Here is a 17,386-nt window from a genome sequence, read left to right as displayed (position 1 = left end):
GAGAAGAGGTGTTGGGGTCCCTCACCCGAAGCCCAGAAGCCAAGAGGTCCCATGAGTGTCCCCACGCAACTAGCTGCTCCCTGGAAAGGGCGGCCTACACTGCCCCCGTCACCCTGGTGCACTGGTGACATTTTCCAGCAGCGCCAGCCTCCTGGGTCACTGCCTTCTCCATCAGCTGGGTCTCACCCTGGGCTGCTTTTCCTGACTGAGCACACTCGTGGATACGTACAAACTCGGGAAGGAACACACACCGACAGGACTAGGAAGATTAAAGGGACACTTACTCCCCCAGCCTACACAGGAGACGCCTTGCACAGCTGATCGTGCCTGGCTCCCACCACTGAGGGTAACTGGGCACTGACGGTGTTATAAGGAAAACGGAGACCCAGAAACTGGCCCTTGACAGGCTGTAGCCGAGAGCCCAGAGCAGGTGAAACAGAACTTATTCTCGCAATGATGAAAAGAGACCAATGTCAATAGCACGTCTCGTTCATGATAAGGACATTAGACGCTGTGAGCCATCACCGGGGACTGAGACTTCTAAGAAACGTGTGTCTCAAATTTAGTACCGGTCAGGAGAGAGTATCCAGTAATGAGTCTCTTCCTGTATCATGGTTCAGCCACAGGGGAACCAGGAGGTGGCCTCCCTGATGGGGCCTGTAAGATTTCAGCAGGGAGCCTCATGCAGTGGGGTAGGGGGGTCAGGGTCAAATTTGATTGGGGGGTGGGGCGGAGAGTCCCATTAGTGCAGGACATTAATGAGTCATTTGCCCTCACTTCAACTGGGATCAGACTGGGCAAAAAAAGGGTCACTCCCGGGAAGCAGTGGGGGGAGCATAAAGCAAAGCAGTGGCTCATAGGGGCTCTGGGACCAGAATGCAACTCGGGCATCTCATGCGGAATGTGGAATGAACGGATGTCTTGTCTTTAAATGAAACACATGAGTGAACCGTAGGGAAAGATCCAGCAACCTGCAGAGGCCATAGGCACAGGCTCGGTTTCATTGTCATTTTCAAACGCTGGATACTCTGCAGAAAAGCAAGACAAAGACAATAGAAAAGGACCAAGAGGTTAGGCTCTTCACACTGGAACTTGAAAATTAGTCTTGAGAAGCTACTGAATATAAAACACAAAGAGAATTCCCTCCCGTCTTGGCCCCCGTGGGGACACCCACCCCCCGCAAGCAGGCTCGTACTCCACCACCTTCTCACTGGGCCTTACCACCCCCCAGCTCCCTGCCTCTCCACATTCTTCTATCTCACCTTCGCACACCTGCCTCGCCAAAAGCCAGGCCCCATTCAAAGAAAGACGAACCAACGCCCACCCACTGAACTCCCGACGTCCCGGCCTGGCATCTGGGCTGGCGTTCGGAAGAGCCGCTCACACAGGCGGCAGAGAGGGGCGGACACCGGGACAACCACACCCTGGGCCGTGGCTCTTCTCTAATACGGAAACACTTGCCTAGACAAACTGGCAGCACCAGTAAGCATCCAAAGCCTGGTCTGTGTACGGTAAACACATAAAAGTGTGTATTTTTTTAGCTCAAAACAAGTTCATTTTGGTCTAGACTTTAACCCCTAAGTCATAGAGAAATGAAGGCATTTTTATCCACTTTTTCTGAACAGAAAGGGAGAGTCCAGGTTAAGGAACTCACCCAGAGAAACAGGTAATCAGTCACGGGTGGTGGGCCTGGGGCCTCTAACCTCGGACCCCTCGTGCAGGCCCCGACCCCGTGTTCTGACAGTAACCCCAGGCCAGGGAGGCCCACGGCCGGTGACCGAGCACAGACCCTCCACTTTCCAGACCGTGTCGTGGGAGCACTTCCCAGCCCAGGGCCCAGGCCCCCACACCTCCTGTGCAGCAGTGGCATGGGGACAGCCTGGGGACAGGCCCGGTGTGCGCATCTGCACTCCCACCATGCCTCCGGGTGCCTCTGGAACCCGTTAGGGATGACATTTTGGCCGATGGCCGTGAGGCTGCTGTTTACAGCATGGGCCTGCCACCCTGAGTTTGTAAGGAAGGAGGAAGGAGATCTCCCCCCCGGGGAACTACATTTTATAAGCCACATGCCTGGTCTGGGAGCTTCGGCGCGTTTTTCTGGCTGAGGATCTTGAGAAGCTGAGGCAGAAAGAGAGGAAGCTGACGGCCACCGCGTGATGGACGCTGTGGGCCAAACAGGCCCCAGAGGAAGCCCAGGAAGGGGCTTTACTTTGACCCAAGCAAGAAAGCTCTCCGGTTTGCATTCAGATTTTTATTCCTATTTTTAAAATTCTTTTTTTTTTTTTTTTTTAAGATTTTGTTTATTTATTTGAGAGAGAGTGAGAGAGAGCATGAGCGAGGAGAAGGTCAGAGAGAGAAGCAGACTCCCCGTGGAGCCGGGAGTCCGATGCGGGACTCAATCCCGGGACTCCAGGATCATGACCTGAGCCGAAGGCAGTTGTCCAACCAACTGAGCCACCCAAGCGTCCCATATTTTTAAAATTCTTATTTTTAAAACATGAGTTACTGTTTAATTTGGGAAGCAGCTCTGGACTGAAATGTTAAGACTTAGCAACTGAGGGACACCTGGGGGGCTCAGTCTGTTAAGCGTCTCCCTTCGGCGCAGGTCATGATCTCAGGGCCCTGGGACGGAGTCCTGCATCGGGCTCCTGGCTCAGCAGGGGGCTGCTTCCCCTTCTCCCTGTGCCCCTCCCCCTGCTTGTGCATGCTCTCTCTCTAATAAATAAAATAATTAAAGAAAAAAAAGACAACTATAACAATTCCCACTTCCCTGGTAATCTGTTCCTCATTCCCCGGCCACAAGTTCCACATTCTCATAGATGAACTGTCCCCGAAATTAAATCTAGGAGTCAGCTAGAGAGCTTCACTCTAAAATGCTGTCTTGACATTTTTCATTTAAAAGGATCTGCAGGAGGGGCGCCTGGGTGGCTCAGCGGGTTAAGCCTCTGCCTTCCGCTCAGGTCATGATCTCAGGGTCCTGGGATCGAGCCCCGTATCGGGCTCTTTGCTCAGCAGGGAGCCTGCTTCTCCCTCTCTCTCTCTCTGCCTGCCTCTCTGCCTACCTGTGATCTTTCTCTGTCAAATAAATAAATAAAATCTTTAAAAATAAATAAATAAATAAAAGGCTCTGCAGGAAAATGATGAAACTCAAAAATCCAAATTCCCTGAAATCAAAGCAACGCTGTCATGGGAATTGGGCTATTCTGTCACTTTCTCGCCGACCTCGAGGTACGATGTTTCCACAGGGAGAAACAGATATTCCGAGGTCTGTTTAGGGGGACGGAGACCCCGTCAAGTGTGGGGGTTCATGTGAGGTCGTGAACCTCAAGGGTGGACGGAGGGCCCGTGAGCTTGGGCGCGCTTCCTTCTACGAACTTCTGAGGGTCACCTTTCCTTCGGTACCAAAGCACGGTGGCCCGGCTGTCCCCGCTCCTCTCCCACCCCCCAGGCCGCTGCGGATGCCACACAGCCCGTCACCGCTTCCGAATGACGCAGCTACTAAACGTGCTCCCAGGGCTTGCCTGTCCGTGCGTTAGGAAAGCAGCACAGGCATGAGCATTTCAAGACATTAGTCTTCTAGTGCTTGGCTAACTCTAATTCAGTTTTCACAGGAAATCATATGCCTTTTGTTTCATAGACTAATAAACAATTATCCCGAGAAGGGGCACCCATCAGACCACAGGCTCTCAATGCACCAGCTTCGGGGGTTCAAGTCCTGACACCAACATTACTCAGCAGGGTAACCCCGGGCTCTGAGCCTCAGTTTCTCCAGCTATAAAATGCGGCTAAAGACCGTTCTTTCCCCACAAACTTACTGTTAAGGATTAGTGAGACAACGCGTATAAAGTGACTGGCATGCGACCCGCCCGTCAGAAGTACGAATAAACAGTATTGTCCTTTTGGTGACTGTCACCCATCCCTGGTCTTGCAGCGGAGACGTCTGGGAGCCCCTTCAAGCAAGCTCCTACTGGCTTGGCCGGCACTGACCGCTGTGGAAGAGTCCTCTGGGTCAAGGTACACTTACAGTTTTGTGCCTGATCAGCTGCCGCCTCCTGATTCTCGTGAACTTTTCAATAAACAGATTAATTTATAAAACAACCCCTCAACTGTACTCTCCCTCCGGGTCATGCTCCCTCCCAGGCTCCCCGAAGGGGCTGGCTGCTTCAGTCCTCTACCGCACAGCTGGCGAGCGCCCCAGAGTACGGCATCGGCAGTGTCCCCAGAAAGGCCTTGCCCAGGAGAAGAGACGACAAGATGAAGGACACGAGGATGAGGGGCAAGACACTGAGATGAGCCTGCTTCCCCCACTATGGCCATGAGGCAGGTTCAAGTCCCGAGATCGGGGAGGGGGTGCCAGTGACCGTTACCTTGCCAGCAGGCCCCAACTACGAGCTGAGTTTCGATCTTGGACGGATGAAGCGGGTAATCTTCGGTCACAGAGAAGGGCTCGTGAGAAACTCCGTCCACATAGAGAGTCACGCTCGGGAATTCCACGTTGAGGACGAAGTGATGCCATTCCTCATCACAGACCTACGGAAGGGAAGGGGCAGAGCATGAAGTGTCTACCTTCCCTCTCATCCAGAAACAGGGAGAGCCGCACACCTGGATGTGGAGAGCAGGTCACCCATAAGGAATGTCTTCTGAAAAAGGAGCTGATTTTTAAAAAATCTAACCACAAAATACATCTCACTCACTCGACCACCTCTCGCCCAAAATGGCCAAAGTAACACTCTCACCACCAGGACCTTCCAGACCAGGGGGCAGCGCTCACTCATCACATGACGCGGCCTCAGAATACGGCGCGGCCCAATTCCCTTCTGCCAACAGTCGGGCGCCACGAGATTCCGGTATCTTCAGGCCAGACAGCCTCCCATGGAGCTGGCTTAGCCCGCCGACCGGCCAGGCCTCCTTTTCCGGTCAGGATAAGGTACGTGGGAGCACGTGCATCTTCTTTTTCAATTCAAAGGCGATGATCTAAGTAAACTGAGCATCCAGCTCCAAGGGCGTGAGGGGTCCCGCTGTGTTCCTTCCCCATCACGAAGGAGCATCTCCCTCACTGCTGAGGGAAAGCGAGGGGTTGGCAGCCTCCAGGCCCCGTGAGCCCGGCACTCCCTGACCTCTAGCTTCAGAGGAGGAGGCAGGCAACCGAGAACAGAGACAGGCAGAGAAAGAGATGGAGCGGGATCAAGTGTTTTTTTTTTGTTTTGTTTTGTTTTTTTTTAGGATTTTATTTATTTACTGACAGAGATCACAAGTAGGCAGAGAGAGAGAGAGAGAGAGAGAGGAAGCAGGCTCCCCGCTGAGCAGAGAGCCCGACACGGGGCTCGATCCCAGGACCCTGAGATCATGACCTGAGCCGAAGGCAGAGGCTTTAACCCACTGAGCCACCCAGGCGCCCCGGGATCAATTTTTAAAAAGGTGTTTCTAAATAAGCTGCCCAATCTACATATTCTAAAACACTGAACTGATGAAGACTTCAACAGGCCAAAAACATCACAATAAATGAAAAAATTACCAAAGTATATCCCCCAGAGAAAAGCAGCTACTCCTGACGAGTTTATTATAGAAAAAATCCAAACCTCTACCACTGGGTCTATGTCTCTCACATTTGTGTAACAGGTAAGTACATACACTTGATTATATGAAACCTTTTTAAATGAAGGGATTGCACAGCAATTCACTTTTGAGGCAGGTAATACCTTAATTCAGCTAGTCTCTATTTAAAGCAAGTTTTGTAGTTTTAGCTCCTCGAGAAAGCAGTGTCTACTGTCCCCCTCGTTCTTGTACCGCAGGTTTCTGGGGCGTCAGCAGAATGATAACCATAACTCAAAGTCCATCTGATTTTAGTCAAAAGTCCCTGAGAGTATTCTGAGACGTTAGGGGTAGAATTGGCATAATTTTTGGATTTCCTTGAAAACTAGGTGATCAGAATGGCAAAGCCTAAAGCCACAGACAACACCCGTGACCCTCCTCAGTTAAGTGCCCCGGTGCACCCCGAGATGCATGGGTGCACCCCAAAACGCGTGTAGGTGGGGAAAAGCAACAGGGCGCCCAGTCCACGGGACAGCAGAGGGTGGCTGAGGTGCTTTATGACAACAGAATGGGGAGGCAGAGCCCAGAAACTAGGAAAAAGGTCATGTCAGCCAACTCCCTCTTTTCAAAGTACAGGAAAAGTAATTTTATGCAAAAATGAGGAGGGGAGAAAGGACCACAGCTCAATCCCATATGAACTTTTTAAGAGAAAGAAAGAGGACTGTCGGACTAATCTCTCTCCAGACCCCCTTTCAAGTCATGCCAGCAACAAACATGAAAACGATCATGTATTGTCTCAAAACACACCAGAATTGCCAGGAAAGGGACACAAAACACGAAGGAATGTAGTTCATGGCTACAGCAGCTCAGATAAGAGCTGACAAAACAGGAATGAAACAGGAATAGAAAGTGCCAGGCACAGAAAACACGCAAGGATTACCAACCAAAGGTGAGGGGTCCCCAGGGAAGGAGCGGGATGTGCTAAGAACTGTTAACAGCAGCGCCACAAACTTGCCTGAACGCCAAATGGCTTTAATCTATATACTAAGAGAAGGGCGTACCATGTATCTGGGGAAACAGACCCCAAACAATCAAGACGTAGGCATAAGAGGAACTGGCTTCAAAAAAAAAGGAAAGAAAAGAAAAGAAAAGAAATGCATCCTTTGGTCACCCAAACCAAAGGACCAAGTGTTTTATGAGGGAAAGAGATCGGATGGCTGACAGCACGGCAGCAGCCTCTTCCGTCCGAGGACAACGGACAAGGACATGTTCTGTTCCTGCAAACCCTAGATGGGAGCCAGAGACTTTAGACCCAGCCACACTGACCTTCTGTGTAAAGGCCACAAACACACTCCCAACACGGAGGAACTTGGGCTGTTCCCATGAGTCCTTCCAGGGGACACACTCCCCACGACACGGACGACCGAGACAGAGTGAGCACGAATGGCTCGTCCCATCACAGAAACACGAACCACCAGACACAGGAACAGGCAAACCCGAGCCCCATCGACCCCTGAGGCCACACCATGGATTTACAGGCACAAGGACGGATACAACCAGGTGAATCTACGCTATGGGGAAGTCTGTGGGACAAACGACCTGATTTTGTCATCAAATAAATTACAGGAGAGAAGAGAAAAATCTACAGATTACAAAATAAAGTCAAAAGGTTTATCAACCAGTCACCATGTATGGCCCCTTATTTGGGTCCCGATTCAGACAGATTATAAATATAAGATTTACAGGACAGACCCTGGGTGGTTCAGGGAATCTGCCTTCAGCTCGGGTTGTGATCTCGGGGGGAGCCCCACGTCAGGCTCCCTGTTGGACGGGGGAGCCTGCTTCTCCCTCTCCCTCCGCTCCTCCCCTCACTCGTGCTTTCTCTCTCAAATAAATTTAAAAACATATTAATGAAACAATCTGAAACTTTGAGCATTGGCTAGATATCTGACTATATTAAGGAACTGTCAAATTTATTTTTGAGAGAGAGAGAGAGAGCGCGCGCATGCACAAGCCTGGGACGGGCAGAGGGAGGGAACCAAAGCAGACTCATGAGCGGGGAGCCCGATGCAGGGCTCGATCTCACGACCCTGAGATCATGACCTGACCCGAAATCAAGAGCTGGACGTCTATCTGACTGAGCCACCCAGGCGCCCTATTCATTTTTTAAGATGTTACATTTAAGATGTAACCAAAGAATTGTAGTTCTGCTTACCATTCAGAGGCACAAACTGCATTACCCCCCCAGAGAACAAACTGGCATTGACTCGAGGAGGTAACAACAACCATCGACACTGAGCAGGGATGACGAAACCAGACCGGCCACGTGTGCACTGCTGAAGCCAGGGGAACGCTACGTGGAGTTGTTCTTTACATTAATCTGTCTGCTTTTACCTCTGCTGAAACTTCCCATAATGAAGTTTTTTTTACTGTTATCTGAAGAAACTAAATACATAAATAGAGACTGCGGTTATTATAACAGAACTGGGCCTACGAATTCTACGTACACGGCAGAGTTTTTTCTGGACTGTGCCTTTCTTTAGTTTCTTGAAAAACCATATGTATAAGTTTCTCAGATTCTCTATGAAAACGAAAACGACACGAGTAAGAGATGACTGCTACCAGCTGGACCGTCGCTTCGCACTGTCACACGGCCCTCCTGTCTCGCTTGTGCTCACACACGTCGATCTACCTTGTACATAGTGGGGACGATGCTTTGTTCCCGTAACTATAGGCAGACATTTGTCAGCTCTGGCCCACTAACTCCACGAGACAGAACTGAGCTCGGGCCACAGGTTTCCGTCTTGATCCAAACCAAAATCAGGAGGAGAAATGATCTGCTGTGATTTTAATGAACAGGCCTCCCCAGTGTACAGTGTCTCCCTGCTTCCTATCACATGTCGGTTTTTTTCACGTGACACTTGCTTTTTATCACAGAAACTGCTGGGAAAGCGGCTTTGCACAGATACGCTATCATCAAAAGGGCTATAACGTGACCTAATGTCGAAAGTGTAAACTCCCTCAAGCTAGTAGTTTGTGAGGTTTCTGAAAGATGTTACAGCTGCTGGCTCCGTGACAACTTAAAGCACCTGTGGCACCCCTCAATTTGCTGAGGCCCCCGGGGGCTCCTTGGCACAGTTCAGGAGCCAAGCCTTTAACTAATGAATAAACCAATACCAGGATCTCCATCCCAATTTGTAAGCAAATGCTGCTTATTTCAGTAAATTACAACATAGTATTCTGAATTTAAAGCATAAAATTTCTTGGGGCGCCTGGGTGGCTCAGTGGGTCAAAGCCTCTGCCTTTGGCTCAGGTCATGATCCCAGGGTTCTGGGATCGAGCCCCATGTCGGGCTTTCTGCTCAGCGGAGAGCCTGCTTCCTCCTCTCTCTGTCTGCCTCTTTGCCTACTTGTGATCGCTCTCTCTCTGTCAAATAAATAAGATTGAAAAAAAGGGCATAAAATTTCTTTATATTAATACTGGATGCATAAAATACACACTTATAAAATGAAAAACAGGCTTTCGGTGGAAAGGAGTTCAAAGGATTTAACTTGCCGTCTTATCACCTACATAATAAAGTTTTTTTGAAATGTCATCAGAAGAAACTGAACACGGTCACTGTGGTTACTAGAAGAGAACTGTGTCTACAATATCTACGTAGGTTGCAAAAAGTTTTTTATATTTTCGTATTGACTCAAGAACATAAATACACACTGCCCATAAGCTGCCCCCACACAGCCGGTCCCACGTAAGGTTGCAACACCTACTCATACTCTCGGAAAGATCAAACCCAGCCAGTTTTCCAGGCACGCACCTGGTTCAACTTCCAGTGGAATTCTGCAGGTTTGTATTTCTTCTCTTCCGAAGGGTCCTGGCGGAGGAGGAAAACAAGCCGGCAGCCGTGGACATAGAGGGAATAATGGTGCCGGTTCATGTCTGCAGAGAGAAATCCTACTGGTAAATTGCCAACTTAGGACCCGGTGGAGAAGTAAAGGCCATTTCCTTAATGGATTTGGAAGATAGTTTCATCAGCGCAAGTGACTTCTCCAGGTGGGCCAAGGCAGAGTTTAGAAACAAACACCCCTGGGTTTCACTGACGTGGGACCCAACTCACCAAGGGTAGTGCAGTATCTCAAGGACACAGTACCCCAGCCCAGAGCACAGGACACGTGTGTCGCCACCAGCCCGTGGGAGCCTCTGGGGGAAGTCAGGTGCCCTGCCTCCAGCGACCACTTCGGGGGCCACTTGAGTATGACGGATGCCCCAACGGCACATTAACCTACCTGTCTTGTCTGAGCTACAGAGAATCGTCTCCTTCTTCCTGCCAAAAGGCCCGTGCCTCATCCACACAGAAATCGTGAAAGGCTCCTTCGGGTTGACGGAGACGACGCCATCTGGGACCCTCACTGCTTGTGTGCCGTTGAACTCGAAGACCTGGTCGCTGTCATGGCCGTTGTCGGTGGGGAGGCCCACAGTCCAGTTCAAGGACCCGCTCGGGGAAGGGAGCAGTTCGGCAGTGCCTGACGCAGCACCTAGGCCGACATAGTGACACTCAACACATGTTTCATGAAGGGCTTAAAAGGTACAGTTTCAAAGCCACACTAATGCAACATCCTTATCTTATACAACCGGCTAGTCCCAGTCTATAATCCCGGTTTTGATTAAAAAATAAAAAATCACAAATAGTAACTGCAGATATTTTTAAAAAAGGAAAAAAGGGAGAAAGTCTTACTTGCAATCCCACCGAAATATATCCACTATTAACATCTGTGTATAAACACTTCCAGTCTTTTCCTTACGAATACTTATTATAAAAATGAAGTCTAGTGATATGCGTACATACCCACACTCCCATTAATATTTTTCTACAGCATAATTTTAAATGTGTGAAAGGAACAGATATACTGTGACTTAACTAATCTCCCTAGTGAACACTGACGTTGTCCCTACTCTTTTCTATGATGAACCCTGCCTTTATGAGGACCTCTGTGTGATTCCATAAATTCCTACAAATGGAATTAGGAAGCCAAAGAACATGAAAAAAATCTTCCAGCTATCATATATTGCCAAGCGCAATTTCCGTTTAAATGCGTCCACAGAAGAAGCCTAAGTTCTCCCAGTCACCTGGTCCTCAGAGCCACATCACCTAACACATAACCTTGGTCAGATGTGAGCGCCTGCCACTCCCTAAAAGTGTGACCCTATCCTCCTCCAGTCACAGTTCATTCCTCAGTAAAAATGAGGTCACTGCCACCTCCTTCATAGGCCTGTCAGGCACTTGTGGAAGTCCAGAGCATACAGTTTCATAAGCACCCGCATAGGAAATCCTTTCCATTCTTCCTGACTTTAAACTGTTCTGTTGAGGAAATGTTCATCTGACACCATAAAAAATCATGACACTGGAGATAAAATGAGTTTTAAACATTATACTTAAATATGTATAGGGGCGCTTGGGTGGCTCAGTCGTTAAGCCTCTGCCTTTGGCTCTCGTCATGATCCTAGGGTCCTGGGATCGAGCCCCGCATCGGTCTCCCTGCTCAGTGGGGCATCTGCATCTCCCTCTCGCTCTGCCCCTCCCCACACATAGTTTAAAACAGGATATGCCCGGGGTGCCTGGGTGGCTCAGTGGGTTACAGTCTCTGCCTTCGGCTCAGGTCATGGTCTCAGGGTCCTGGGATCGAGCCCCGCATCGGGCTCTCTGCTCAGCGGGGAGCCTGCTTCCCTTCCTCTCTCTGCCTGCCTCTCTGCCTACTTGTGATCTCTCTCTCTGTCAAATAAATCTTAAAAAAAAAAAAAGACACAAAAAACCAAAACAGGATATGCCCCAGTTCTCTTAACTATATACGTATTTAAGTATATGACTATTTGGACTCAGAATCATGCCACACCAGAGTATAATATACTTTTTTGCTTTTGCTTCTTCCAGTTTTGTAAGAAATCCTAAATCTGCTGGCTGTTACCAGGCCGGTGGAGAGACAGGTAAGCAAGGGCTGGTGCATCTGGCAGAGCCAACACTGAGTAGCTCTTGAAGCACAAAACACCCCCGGATCGTGAAGACCTCATTCAAGTTACAGGTGTTTTGTCCCTGATGAAAGCAAACAGTCTTCCTCAGCACTTTCCACGACAGGCATCCACACCTCACCTCTGCCTCATTTAGATAAACCAGAAAAACTGATGGTGAAGATAGCGCCAGGCTTTAATCAGATCTGTAGCCACTGGTCTCTGATTCACATAATGTTTATGGCAAAGAGAATCTGCTGAGACTCGAAAGGACATGGGAGTATCCTTACTTTTGATTTTCCGCTTCACGTTTGCCAAAAGCTATTGCATTACCTACGTTTTTTTCTTTATCTTGAGATAAACATCTCCTTTCGTTTCAAACTCAATCCACTTATGTAATCCCTCTTTGGAGGATGCCCTCGGTTAGAGAAATACATTCCTCCAATCATTGGTTCTTAAAATGCACGTGCCCGTAATGTTCGGAATAGACTGACAGGGGTTTATGAACCTCCTAAAAGCCACCCAATAGGAAAACTAGCCAGGAAGACAGTGACAGCCCTTTCAGAGGGTCCAAGTGTGTTTCAGTGTCTGATTTTGACCAGCAACACACACACACACACACACACACACACATCCCCTTCCATTTGAGAGGGGGTCTCTCGCCTTCTGGGGAGACCACTGGGCCGGCCCCCCCTTACCACACAGCTGGTGAAGGGACTTCTCCGAGTAGGTGTCCCGGTCACAGCCTTTCCCGATGTGGCCGGTCTCCAGCTCCACAGTCGCCTGCACCGAGGCCACGGACTCATCACACGTCTCCAGGTGGACGTTGGGGAAGAGGGCCAAGGTGCCCGTGCCAGGCTCGTACTCGATCCTGTTGTTCCATCCTGGGTCGGTCCACAAACCCGGGGGTGGGGAGAAAGGAAGAAAACTCACACACTTCAGTTTTCTCTGGTCAACACCGTTTAAAGAACAGGTGCGGGAGGAGAAAGGAGAACGAGGCTCACCTTGCCACCCCGGGGTACAGGTGGGCTTGATGCTGACCTTCACCAAGACATCCTCCATTGCCCTCCGCTTCCCACAGTCGTAGGCGGTGACCGTCAGCTTGTACTGGTGCTCCTTCCCGTAGTTCAGCTTCTCTGTGTTTTTTATATAACCTTCCAGGGGGCAGAGGCAACAGTGAGAACGCGGAGCCGGGCGGGGATACAAAGTCACGGGCTTCAAGCATCATCAACACTGAGGGGAAAGAAAGCTCCAGCCGCAGGTCCTTAACGTTCAGTCTGGCTGTCTTGAGCTTGAACACACTGAGTCCACCTTGAAGGACTTTGTCAACAGAGGGAACGTGTCTACACAATTCAACCTTCATTTATTCCTATGGTTTTTCTATTTTGGTTTTATGTATTTGCTTTAAGATTAAGCAGTTTGCATGAAAGAGGAGAAAGAAGACAAAATAACTCAAGTACTTCAAATACGGAACACAAGATCAAGCTGCACTAAATCTATTTCTTGCTAAAAGATTTCCTCTGTGTGTGTGTCGGAGAGAGGCAGAGAGAGTCCCTACCCCCACCCCCTAGAACGGAGGGGCCTGCTTTTGAATGTGAGTGTGGATGTCTGCAAAGTGTTCGCAATGTCCGTGATTTCCTGAGAAGATTCTGGATGGTGCATTAACAGCAGAGACCCTGTATCACCATCAAGAAGCCATAAACTAATCAAGAAGCGATTTTTTTGGCACGAGCTCATTCTGCTCAATGACGGGGGATGGGAGGATCTGGCAGGAAGGCATAAACCTTCACGGTCAGATGAGGCAGAAGATCCAAATCTAACGAAGAACAGAAAACAGACCAACCAAAGGTCAGTCTTTTTGACGCGCACTGATGAAAAGGTGAGAAGGTACAGATTAAAAATATGTGAAGTGGGGGATTTTTTAGACCTTGGGAGAGGAAAAAGAAGGGTGCGCCATAAAGAACACACGATTTCAGGTGCCAGAAGTGAGGCTTTCAGGGGACAGGGTAAAAAGATATGAAACACACACACACCAGAAGGGCTCTGCTATGGACTGAATGCTTGTGCCTCCCAAACCCGTACACTGAAGTCCTAGCACCCCACACCATGCAGTTATAAGGAGGTGCTTCTGGGGGAGGAACTCAGGTTTAGGTGAGGTCGTGAGGCCCCCACATTGGGATCCAGAGGGCTCTCTCTTTCCCTGCCACGTGAGGACGCAGCGAGATCGAGACCGGTGAACCAGGCCTCAGGACTCAGGAGACCCTGGGTCTGCCAGTGCCACGATCCTGGTTTCCCAGCCTCCAGAACCACGCGACAAAGCCAGCGTCTGTCGTATGAGCCCCCAGCTTGGGGTACTTTCTAGAGCAGCCTGAAGGGAGGGGCAGAGATCATCCGGATCTTTGAGTTTCGCCCGCGTGCAGACCTGTCCACGGACCGTCTCCCCGGTCAGGAAGGCCTGCTCCTCCAACTTACCATCTTTGTCAATGGCGAATGGCACGTCTGGAGTGACGATTTCATAGCTGCAAATCTGGCTGAACTGAGGGGAGCAGTCGGCGTCCACGGCCTCCAGCCGCAGGATGCTGTCGTACTGTTTGCCCTCGACGACGGTCGCCTTGTAGGATTTCTCCTTGAACACCGGTGCATACTCATTCACGTCGTTCACCTGAATGTGGACAGTTGCTCTGGAAGAAGAAGAAAAGCTGTGTGTTCGGTTTGCTTTTTGACCCCGAGCGTACCAATTCTTTCCTGGTTTTAAATGTATCTTTTGCTACGATCTTGTTTCATGAAGTTCAAATGACGGAGATCAAAATTAAACAAGTGATTGTTTTTACTTTAGTGTGGAGACAAGTTTAGAAAGTTAAAACAGGAATTTGAGTCGATTCCTCCAGACCCCAAGAGCGAGGCGGCTGGTAAAATAAAGAAAAGCAGCTGCACAAAATAAAAGAGACTAGAGTTTTCTTGACAGTATGGGACAGGGCACGCGGAAGGGAGATAAACTAGATAAGACAAAATTAGAGCCCAAGGAAGTGGGGGTAAGACACAGAAGACGGGAAACATGGACAGGGAGTCTGGGAGCCTGGAAACCGTTCTGTCCAGCTTCTATGGAACCAAGACCACTAGCAACCCGTTGTTGCCCATTACTGACCCAACAAACAAAGGACTTCAACGTGATCTCAGCTTTCCCCTCCTAGCAGACCCCTTGCTGCCACGTTCCACCTCCCCAGCTCGGGCAAGAGGCACTAAAGGTGCCATCAGACCCAGCTGTAAAGGGCGGAAATGGTCAGTGTCAAGGGCTACTGTTCAGGGCATGTTTCTGACTCGGACAAGATCTCTGACTGAAGTAAGGCCTTTTTCAAGGACAACGGTAAGGTGATTCGCTGGCTCTCAGCACCCCAGTGTTCACCAAGACCCTCCACGCCCAATGCCATGTGTCCCCCTGACCCTCACAGAGGGTCATGTGCTATTACCCCCGACATGTCCCTCTCTCCTTAGCCCAGGCACTAAGTAAAAACTGAGACTCAACAAAACGAAATTGGCCTAATGCCAAAGGGAGAGCAAGTGGTGGAGAAGAGACTGGATTCTGGGGTGCCTGGGTGGCTCAGTTGGTTGGGGATTGCCTTTGGCTCAGGTCATGATCCCGGGGGTCTGGGATGGAGCCCCGCTTTGGGCTCCTTGCTCTGTGGGGAGCCTGCTTCTCCCTCTGCCTCTGCTTTCCACTCCCCCGCTTGTGCTGTCAAATAAATAAAATCTTAAAAAAAAAAAAAAAAAAAAAAAACCCCGGCGGGTTTTACTTTTAAAAAAAAAAAGACAGGAAGAGACTGCATTCTGTCTAAATCTAGGTCTTGTCCGGAGCCTGTCTGTTACACCAGTTCTCTGCAGGCAGGAAGGACAGGGACACAGCCAGGAGGGGGCGTGGCACGCAGGAATTCTAGACCCTTAGAATTCACCCAAAAAAGGAACCTCTAACAACAAAATACTTCCCTCAAGAAAAATTGGGCTTTTCCAATTTTCAGCGTAGGGCCTTAGTTTCTTTAACAGTATTTGGTGGGATAAAATGACTCCTTCATTTATTAGTTCAACATCCAATGCTGTGGGGTAAACAGACAAGATTCCTGCCCTTGAAGAACTCACAGTGTCATGGGGGACAACCCAGAAGTATCTTCTGCTTCATCTTTAAAAACACAGAGCCTTGGGGGATGCCTGGGTGGCTCCATCCGTTAAATGTCCGCTTTTGGCTCAGGGGTCCTGGGATCGAGCCCCACGTTGGGCTCCCCGCTCAGCAGGGAGTCCACTCCTCCCTCTCCCTCTCCCCCCTGCTCTCTCTCCTTGTGCTCCCTCTCCTTCTTTTTCTGCCTCTGCCTTAAATTAAATAAAATCTTAAAACAAAACGAACCCCACGGAGCCTTGGGGACAGGGACAATGGTCACGACCGTTCTCCGCACGCGCCTCCCTGCCCGGCGTACTTACTTATGCGACTTTTTCACGTTGGCGCCATCCGGCCCCTTGCCGCAGTCATAGGCCTGGATGGTGAACGTGTAGTCTTTCTGCAGCTCGCAGTCCAGCTTCTCTTTTGAGCGGATGAGTCCCTCGCCAGTGGACTTATCCACCACCACTGCGTCAAAGGGGACATTCTGCCCATGAATTTTAAATCCACAAATCTCACCTAGGGAGTCAAAGCAGCGCAGGTTAGAATTTCTGCCCTCCCCGAGTCTGCATGTACCCCCGCCCTCCCCTCTCCTCCCCTCCCCGGCCCCACACCCCCAAAAGGAAAAGAAACGACAACAGTCCAGCAGCCAGGGGTTCAGAGGGTCTGTGGACAAAGCAAGGGCACTGTGCTTTGACGGGGGTAAGTTCTGGGGCTTTAGTAAAAAGAAGCATGTTCTGGCTTTCCAAGCAACTTGCTTAACTTTGCATCCATTCATGCAGGAGTACAAAAGATAAAAAGAGAAAATATAGACAGGCATTTCACAGGAGTACTTAAGACAGCTCCAGGGTAAAAGCAGTCTCATTAGCAAACAGCCGTGGCCTGATAACACGGAGGAACTGTCCCCAGCTACTGGGGACAGCCGGGTAGCCATTTTTATTTGGACCAGAGAGAAGGCTAAAATGCAGTTAAGTGTCGAGAGAGGAAGGAGTGTGACATATAGGTTCAGCATCATAATTACAGAAATTCTGTCCAAAAAAAAAAAAAGAAAGAAAGAAAAATCAAAAGAAACAAGTCTTCCTGTGCAATGAGCCTGGCTAAAATTAGGGAATCAAAACAAACTACCGAATGAGAAAGGTAGAAATACCAACTTCTCAGGCATCCATTTCAACGGCTACAGTCTACTGTTAAGATCGGTTCTGTCACGGGGAGGGATTGGCTAGACTTGTTTCCAAAACTAGACTATCGGACCTAAAAAAGAAGCCTGCCTGGGGACATCAGTACATGGAAGCCAGCTCAGAGCTTAATTAGGAGTGAAAATCTAGGTTTCCATTCTTGCCTGTGGGAGAACAAACATAAATGTTTTCTTGTACATATCAAACTTCAGAAAAATGGATTTCACATAAAAATAAGACTGCCCTCTTCCAAAATTACAACTCACAGAAAACGGTTACAAAGTCAATCTCTGAAGTTCAATTGAGGAAAAAAATGTACATTATCCGTACAGTTCAAATGGATGTCTGATGTCCAGATATTTCTAACCAAGGGTTTGGTTACATATAATTTCCATCAAGATATTTAAAAATAGAAACAAAGTAGGAGAATAAATCAGGGTAAAAGAACATGACAGTTTCTTTTGTTTAAGGGCTGATTCCCAATTTTATAAACAAAGTTAGTGGGTTAATAATCATAAGAGGGATAGAAAGAACC

The 17,386-nt window shown here is 49.2% G+C and overlaps 1 protein-coding gene across 5 annotated transcripts in view; it reads right to left on the bottom strand.

Annotated features, from left to right (window-relative positions):
• The window catches only part of LOC111154642 (calsyntenin 1), a 78,568-nt gene that overhangs the window by 6,908 nt on the left and 54,274 nt on the right, over window positions 1-17,386 (bottom strand). For 3 of the 5 annotated variants that reach the window (XM_022514399.1, XM_022514400.1, XM_022514403.1), the window contains 8 exons: window positions 16,000-16,195; window positions 14,005-14,213; window positions 12,537-12,686; window positions 12,231-12,416; window positions 9,816-10,064; window positions 9,347-9,468; window positions 4,368-4,530; window positions 972-1,028 (listed from right to left, as the gene is read on the bottom strand). In XM_022514399.1, coding sequence (XP_022370107.1) covers window positions 972-1,028; window positions 4,368-4,530; window positions 9,347-9,468; window positions 9,816-10,064; window positions 12,231-12,416; window positions 12,537-12,686; window positions 14,005-14,213; window positions 16,000-16,195 — 1,332 coding nt within the window. The remainder of the gene's footprint in view (window positions 1-971; window positions 1,029-4,367; window positions 4,531-9,346; window positions 9,469-9,815; window positions 10,065-12,230; window positions 12,417-12,536; window positions 12,687-14,004; window positions 14,214-15,999; window positions 16,196-17,386) is intronic. The other 2 variants (XM_022514401.1, XM_022514402.1) reach the window with 1 other exon arrangement.

The sequence above is a fragment of the Enhydra lutris genome, unplaced genomic scaffold (assembly GCF_002288905.1).
Source record: "Enhydra lutris kenyoni isolate GAN:26980312 unplaced genomic scaffold, ASM228890v2 scaffoldscaffold38, whole genome shotgun sequence".
In the NCBI taxonomy this organism is placed as follows: Eukaryota; Metazoa; Chordata; class Mammalia; order Carnivora; family Mustelidae; genus Enhydra; species Enhydra lutris.
This window is presented reverse-complemented; position numbering and strand designations above follow the sequence as displayed.